The sequence below is a fragment of the Leptodactylus fuscus genome, chromosome 3, assembly GCF_031893055.1.
Source record: "Leptodactylus fuscus isolate aLepFus1 chromosome 3, aLepFus1.hap2, whole genome shotgun sequence".
Lineage (NCBI taxonomy): Eukaryota > Metazoa > Chordata > Amphibia > Anura > Leptodactylidae > Leptodactylus > Leptodactylus fuscus.
The window spans coordinates 92,005,007-92,013,893 of NC_134267.1; the positions used below are offsets into that span (position 1 = coordinate 92,005,007).

An 8,887-nucleotide genomic window follows, 5' to 3' on the forward strand; every position below is an offset into this window, starting at 1 on the left:
TTAATTAGAGATGGGCAAACTATTGTGTCATCAACCAGGTTGACTTGAATAATTCAAATTGTTATTTTAATAAAACTGAATAAATGGCGATTTGTTTCAGACAAATTAAAATTCACAAATATTGCACAGAAGAGAGACGTGAGTCACTGTGACGTTCTGGCGCCAACTAAAAGCTTCTCAGCCAATAGTCAGTGTTAGGTGAAACTTTAGAGAGCTTATGTCATATACAGTATGTAAGGTTGTGTGGACTGGAAACCCGACATGTAGGTTTTTTCTGTCCGCTTGAAAAGTCGGACATCTTTGGGAACGGACACTTAAGGACAAACACAGACTGTGAAAGAACACACCCGATGTCCATTTAAATCAATGCAAAATGTCACGGACACAGCTAGTGTCTGCTGCTAATGTCTGCACAAGATTTTGAACGGACATTAGCAGCGGACACTAGCTGTCAGACACCGACAGTAGTGTGAATGCTCCCTTAGTGAAATATTTTTTATGAAGGGGATTTTTTAGCAAGACATTTTTTCGTTAAATACATACAAACTGCACTTCTAACAGTAAAATGCGTATTCTCCCAGTGCTAATCTAAACAAAATCTGTTATATAGTGTTTTTTTTATTTTTTTTTTATTTTGCTTACCCAATAAATAGTTTGAAGGTGTCTGCTAATCTGAAAAATCTCAGTTAAGCAATTTTATTTTTTCTCACCCATAAAATAGTCTCGCAGCCTACATTAGTCTGAATAAACTTACCAAGCTTATATAAATCATAAAGCAAATACCTATTCCCCAAAACCGAGTAATGTTTTAGTGTTTCAAACGATAAAATACGTAAAAGCAAGTGGCAGAGCATGTTATTTTCACTGTGACATAACTTTGGTTATGTTTTCCTTAGAGAGCTAGAAATTGGACAGATACGTTCCTACAAGCCCTGACAGTGTTATACCCTATGTTTTAAGCTAATTTAGGCTGTGATTGTACCAAACTTGAACTGAACCAATTGAACCTGAAACAAATCAAGAGAGTTTCACCCATCTCTGCTTTTAATCTTCTCTTAATGTGAGTCATGGTCTTGAGATAAAATTGACCTTCTGATGGAATTAAAGGTCAACTGCCTACATTACTGGACATAAGATCCGCTCTAGAATATAATGATGCAGATAAATGTGGAGGTGTAGGTAGCAGCATTGGAGCACATATGTAGTAAAACATTTATGCATAACTACATTCCCCTATGCCAGTACTCTGGGTCATCTAGACATATATCCCAGGAAGACCAGTAAAACTGGCCACATTGAGACAACGCGTCCATGGCTGATATGTCTCATCGGATTACTATCTATAAACATCCATGCCAGCTTGGCCAAGCATGCTTGTGTTCTGAATAGGTAGAGGGAAAAAATGTTACCAGACACCTCTGAGAGTGGCTAATATCCTGAGGACAGAAGAAAAGTACATGATAAAAATCCAAGTTCCCAATCCCTTTTCTCCTAAGACCTCTACCATTGATGAAGATCAAGAAGCACGCGTACACAGTAGGTCAGCCACTTCTGCTGAAATCCGTAGGTTTTGCCAACTATATTCTAATGTTCAGTGTTAGTTTACTGTTAGCTGTGTATCAAATTCTAAAAGTGAACATATCCTTTATGTTTGCATTTGTTATGCCTTTATCAAGGGCTTTGAAGTCTAGAGCAGAGTGTTCCCTTGAATAATATGAATACACATGAATACAGATTCAGATCCATGCCAATTATTGCCAGATATAGTTAGCTGCGATAACAAGTCACTTCTTGGGTATAATGACTAAGGCTAAAAGCCATGTTCATCAATAACACACTGTTCTGAATAAATGCGTCAGTGTTGTACTCATAGGGTCTGGCAGTGATTTTTTGGCAATCTCAAACGGAATTTTATTTTTATGGAACTAAACAAAATTGGCTTAACTTTGGCTTGGTAATATCCTCTGACTCAGAACTGTGAGGTCACCTGTATTTCTTAAGACAAGTTACTGAGTGGAATATCCACAATCAGGAAAAACAAGTATTGCTGAAGAACTTTTTGTTGATAGGACTAAAATTGTAAGGAGAAAAGCAACTTTACAGAAAATATATTTCTATACAAGGATTATGATTGTGATTATGATTGTGATAGTATGAAAGGAGCATTGACTACTTGTACTACTTGCCTGGGGGACACTGGGGAGCATTACAACTTGGCTGGGGGCCACTACGGAGCATTATTAGGAGTCTTGGGGCCATTGTGGAACATTTTTTTTTTTAAGTGTCTGGAGCTAATAGGGTGCATTATAAATTGTGGGCCACTGGGGAGTATTATACTGTGTTGGGCCAATGGAAAACCATATATTGTGTGTTGGGCAACTAGGGACCAAGATATTATGTAGAGACCAGTAAGGGGTGGGGAAATATATGATGGAAATATGTTCTGAATGGGAAATATAGGATGGTGTAGATTTAAGGGTGCATTCACCTGGTGCAGTTGTGGTGAGTCACAATAGCATAAAAACTGCTTCAGAAAAAAAAATTCATGCAGTTTTGATGTGTTTTTTTTTGGGAGGTTTTCTAAATTAACAAATAAAACACATGTACAGTATATACTCGAGTATAAGCCAAGTTTTTCAGCTCAGTTTTTGTGCTGAAAGAGCCCCCCTCAGCTTATACTTGAGTCAAGCAAAAAAAAACAAAAAAACATTACTATTGCGGGTGGTCTATGACCAGCGGCAATAGTAATGTATAGAATCTCCCATAAAATAGTGAAAAAAAAAGAAGCTTTAAAAAAATATAATAAATAAAAGTTCTAAATCCCTTCTTTCCCTAGAATACATATAAAAGTAGAAAACTACTATGAAACACAAACACATTAGGTATCCCTGTGTCTGAAAGTGCCTGGTCTACTTTATATAGGGTATCTGCAGTGCTCCTGTTCCATCAGGAAGGGGTTAATAGGAGCACTGCAGATACCCTATATTCAGCCAGGCTGAATTACAAGTGGGGGAAAAAAAAAAAACAGTCCTCAAGCTCAGGGAAAGGGCAGACAGACAACCAAAACACCTCCTCCCCTTCCCCAGTATCCAGTAACTATTGCACCCAAAAACTCTGACCATTTTAATTTTTTTAAATTTTCAATTTTTCAGTTTTTTCGGTAAAATTAGGGGCCTTGGCTTATATTCGGGTCGGCTTATAATCGAGCAGGGGTGAACCTGGGCTTTCTGCCGCCTGAAGCGGCCGTCAGAAAGCCGCCCCCCCCCCCCGAGGAGGGGCGGAGCTGAGGGGGGGGGGGGTCGCAAGAAAGGGGTGGGGCCGAGCGGAAGGGGGCAGGGTCGATTGGAAAGGGGGCATGGTCAAGTGGAGCGAGCAGCGTTCGAAGGCAGAGAGCAGGCAGGGAGAGAACCTGCTCTCTGCCTGAGTGTGAGGGGCGGCCACTGGAGTAGCGCTGCATCCAGCAGGGCCGCCCCAATACACTGCTCGCTTCCCGTTTCGGGCTGCAGACATAATGACGCTAAGCCAGTCCAGGACAGCTTGTCTTGGACTGGCTTAGGTCAGCAAAAATGCCGCCCTCCCGAGGTCCTGGCATAGCGCCGCCTGAAGCAGCCGCTTCAGGTCGCCTCATGGGAGGTGCGGCGCTGTATATATACGGTATATTCCAGCTGTAAATTCAAATACTGTACTGTCCTGCTGTTCTGGTCAGTGGAAGGAATGTCCCGGAGGATGCTGATGAGCTTAATACAATGGTGAAGCATGATCTGTATGCATAATTATACAATTTGCACAATTTTTTGCACTTTTTTTTTTTTTGGCATGCACCTTTTTTTTTTTTTTTTTTTATTTTGTGTGTGTGTGTGTGTGTGTGTGTGTGTGTGTGTGTGTGTGTGTGTGTGTGTGTGTGTGTGTGATTTACTGAACAGGTGCAATTGTCTCATGAATTTTGCAAAAAATTTAAATAATGGAAATTATGTCAGGTATGTCAAGTTTTTTACACTGCCCATGTTCTGGAGTGTAGTATTTTTTTTATTTTGTTTTTTAAAAAGGGGTATGTTATAAAAACCTAGTAAAATGTTATTCTAGATAAACCATGTCCATTTACCCTGACACAAAAGCATAACGACAATTCTTGTGTTAAACCCTGCACAATAGATGCAAACACATGCCAAATTTTGCATACACAAAAAAGATTAGCATAATTTGAAATAGGCACAAGAGGCTTGGTAAAGTCCCCCCAATATCTTGCCTCTGTTTGGACCTATGTCACGTTATATACATATCTGGAGGGAGGATGGTCCTAGTATGGCATGGTGGTATATAACCAGTATCTCTACTTCTGTACTTATTGCCCTATGGATTCTGGAATGTCGAGTGAAGTGTGTGTGGTTTTTTTCTTGTCTGATGCACAATAAATTGTATTTATTTACAAGTCTATGGAAGAGTACAGTCAGGGGGACGATCCTCACAGCCCAGCGATGACACTGTACTGTAAGGCCTGCCCTTTTGACAGTGGGGAGATATGAGAGCCGAAATTAACAGCACCAATATCTCCAGCACCTGGGCTCATACTGGGTAAATCGACAGCGTGCTGAATTCATGTCCTCCTTCTAGCAATATATATAATAATATGTATAATAATTTTATATATATATATATATATATATATATATATATATATCCTATTAATATTATAAATGTGAAATGTTTGTGAGTTTGTGGGTTTGTGACTTTGTATGTTCGGATGTTTGGCGGTCAATCACGCAAAAACCGCTCCACCGATTTGGCTGAAATTTTCCACAAACATAGTCCCTACATTCGATTGCGCAATAGGCTACTTTTCGTCACAATAGCGCACATACGTTTTTCCCAGGACCCCCACGAAACCCAAACTCACATCACTATCTCTGCAATCTCACACACTTTAGACCATAGCAAGCCACAAAATTCATATTACCCCCTACAGCAGAGGTCAGCAACCCCTGGCACACATGCCAAGAGTGGCACTCCTGCCATATTTCACTGGCACGCCAGCAGCACAGGACCTGCAAGAGTTAAATGAAGTCCGAGTCTCTTCAGTGCTGTGCTATAGCTAAGGCATAAGGACACTCCCCTTTGCGAGGGGTGCAGGAAACCCAGGGGGTGGAGCTTAATTGCTCAAGTCTCTGCCTGCTATAGTGATAGCTCCTGCCGAAGCTGCTAGCAAACTGAAAGTAAGAAACACACAGCTCCCTTCCTTTACTTCCTATTCTCATTAATATCAGGCATTTGGGGTTATTAGTTTAGTGTTAGTAACTCCATGTGCCTCAAATTAATAGGAATAACCCCCATCATGTCCCTCATATTAACCCCTGTGTGCCTCACTCTCTCAAATATCAGTAACTAGAGATGAGCGAGTACTGTTGGGATCAGCCGATCCAAACAGCACGCTCCATATAAATGAATGGATGGACCTGGTACTTCCGCTTGGATGTAGCCGGCGCGCTTAACCCCCCGTGTGCCGGCTACGTCCATTCATTTCTATGCGAGCGTGCTGTTTGGATCGGCTGATCCCAACAGTACTCGCTCATCTCTATCAGTAACTCTTACACAGGGGTTAATGTGAGGGACATGATGGGGTTAATTGCTATTAATAAGAGGCGCATGGAGTTACTAAACTGTCATGCACAGGGCCAGACTTTATGTTACTTGCTCAAGAGTATCCTGTGCCCAAAACTTACATGTACTGGCGCAAAATAACAACTCATACAATGTCGTATATCGAAGTATATTAACCTGAAAGACCTCTGTCCCAAAGACACTGTACAGTTTATACCAACACCGTAGCGGCTGAAATACAAATTACATTCAACACAAAAGTCTCATGTGCTCTCAGAATTACAGCAAAAACAAGAAACACAGTTACATTTCATTTCCCATCCCTTATACACAGTACGAAAACCTTACCCGCGCCTGTATATACCCACTTCTACAATCACCGCAGACGAAGTCGCGGGTACCAGCTAGTATATATATATATATTACACATCTATGTGGGCATGAAAAGACTAATTTAAGTGGATGGAAACTTAATATTGTATTAAACAGTATTTGCAAGCTAGGAAAAGTTTGTCTGACCGCCCTCTTCCAGTGACATTGGAATATTATTCAGGATATTTATCTGCATCCTGTTCAATTTCACTGGAAACAAATAGGAAACAGGAGTTGGAAAAATGTGGGATAATGTGTTATATAGTTGTGTGCTGCTAAAAGTAGTAAAGAATTCCAAGCCTATGGTTTTTTTCATTGCTATGACTTGGGAACATGGTGTGCTGATTATAGAGCACAAGCCACCAAACAAAATCCCCATCTAGATCAACAAGTTTACAATCTCTGGGGTATACTTTAAAATAGAGACCGGATAAGATTTGCCAGTATACATAGCGTTTCATACTCTATGCTCGGAAAACAAGGATTATGGGGATACAAGCACAAACTTTGTGGCTTTCCTAGATTTAAAGGATTAGAATTTTATTCTTATGTATGTAGATACGTGTAATGCATAATAAATACGATCTGATTCATTTCCCATATTTAGATGGGCAGTCTAGTAGGGAAGAACGCAGATGTAGTTAGACTCTCTGTAGTAGGAAGCATTTAGCTACAGGAAGCAGTACTAAATACTGTTACCATGTGGTACAAACAATAAAATAGTACAATGGGAAACTCTTATCCGGTTTATCTGCGAGAAGGATAAGGTATTGACAGACACCATAACTTCACCAGGATTTAATTTACTTGTCATGAGCTGAGCACTGTGAGCCAAGATTTCTTGGTATTCATGAGATAAGTACTCCCTATCCCTCTTTCTGGTGACTTACAACCTTTTCCCTATTACTGTGCATTTTGAAACAAACTGTCGTACTAACTGATGCGTACTGTACAACCCTGGACAATCCAGATAGATTAGATAATTGGTGGATAGCCACCATGTCCCAACAAGACTGCAATGCCAATAAGGAGCAGGCGGAGTCACATTTTAAAAAGGTCCAGAATGGGGACAGAGCTGGTAGAGCACTTTAGGGTTCCTGATGGTGTGAATATGACCTCTACATAGTATATAGCGTTTGTGACTGACGCAAGGTACAAAATCTTCTTTTATTCATGACAATACACCATCCCATGCAGCAAAGAAACCCTTTGAGTCATTGACTGCCATGGGCATAAACTCATGGTGTGGCTACCCCTAACCTCAACCATATTGAGAACCTTTGGAGTACCATCAAGCAAAAGATCTATGATGGTGGAAGGCAGTGCACATCAAAACAGCTTCTCTGACATTATTCTAGCACAAACTATCCAAAAACTCACATGCTCAATGGATGCAAGAATTGCGAAGGTGATATCAATGATGGGTCCTATGTTAACAAGTAACTTGGCCTGTTACAATGTTTTGTAATTTGTAATTACATTTTGTAAATGTGACCTCTTAATATTCAAATTCAACAAATGACCATTTTCAGTTCTATAAAACCTATAAATAATATTAGCAATTAATGGGAGCTGAGCTACAATAGCATGACTCTGCCACTATATAATGTATGGAGTCATCTGCTTCTGACTCTGTACACTGTATAGTAATAGGCCCAGCAGCAGACTTGAACACTTGTTTGGTGCGGAGCCAAGTGTCCTAATTATAGACCGTCAAAATAAAATGCTGGAAAACCATAGAAATTATTGGGATTTATATTGTATCAGATTCTCAGTAGCCACCCTTGTAGCATATCAAACCGGTTCATGCACTCTAAGGAGTAACAGCCTGTTCAAATGGAAATGAGTGATAAAATGTATTCTATCACTATGGTCTTTCACAATCAGAAGAGCATTTTGGCAGTGTTACCTCTAGCGACAACTTTTACAAACTGGTACAAGTAAGGGCCATCAATGAGGGCTGTGTAGCAATATGTTAAGAAATATCAATATGCTAACCTCAATTTCTCTTCACTGCTGTCATTTCTTTTTACAGGATTATGCTGCAGTTCCTTTATCTTATTTATCCAATGAGTCTATTACAGATAATTATTACTACCTTCTTATTATACCGTTTCATGATTAGCCCATCCTCTAGCCAAACTAAGTGATGTCTTGAAGTAGCATCTATTTCACTTCTCTGTTTTTGGCTTTCCAGGGTGCTAAACCAGTGGAAGAATGGTTTGAGGAGAGGCTTAAGGCTCACGCCGCTCGTGTGCGAGATGTTGAATTGCTCACAGGACTGGATTTTTACCAAGACAGGAAACAACCAATAACAGAACTTCTAGCGCTAAAGACATACCTTCCAACTTTTGAAACTATTGTAAACTAACTGAAGATTAATTCTATTTTTATGTAAATTGCCTACTTTCCATATTATAAATAATGCTGATGTTGTTTAATTTTAAATTGAATTATCAATGACATATGGCAAAATGATGTATATACAAATACTAAAGTAGTAGAAGAGCTGTTAAGGGTGTTTTCTAGGCTAAAAATATTGATGACCAGGCCTTCATACGACTCCCCCACATATCAGCTGTTCTCAGCAGCTGATACACCGGGAATGAAGCAGGAAGCAGATACCTGTGTTCTCCGTGTAGAGTCCAGACCAGGTAACTGCAGATCAGTTCACTTGAATGGGAGCTAAATTGCAGTGACGCTGGGTTCACACCTGCGTCTGGGGTCTCCGTTCTATGGTTTCCGTCTTCTGCATGCCAGAAGACGGAAACCATAGACCGGGTCCGGCCGTGCGCGGCGGTGAGCGTTTTGCGCTCTCCGCCACGAAACCGGATTTTTTTATCCGGACACAGAGTACTGCATGTCCGACTCTGTGTCCGGATTATAAAACCCAGTTTTGCGTCGGAGAGCGCAAAACGCT

At 40.4% G+C, this 8,887-nt stretch overlaps 1 protein-coding gene across 1 annotated transcript in view; it reads left to right on the forward strand.

Moving 5' to 3' along the window:
• ENPP3 (ectonucleotide pyrophosphatase/phosphodiesterase 3) overlaps window positions 1–8,686 on the forward strand; it is an 83,830-nt gene extending 75,144 nt beyond the window's left edge. The window contains exon 25 of the mRNA XM_075267961.1: window positions 8,165–8,686. Within this exon, the coding sequence (XP_075124062.1) occupies window positions 8,165–8,338 (174 nt within the window). The 3' untranslated portion in view covers window positions 8,339–8,686. The remainder of the gene's footprint in view (window positions 1–8,164) is intronic.
• The last annotated feature ends 201 nt before the right edge of the window (window positions 8,687–8,887 follow it).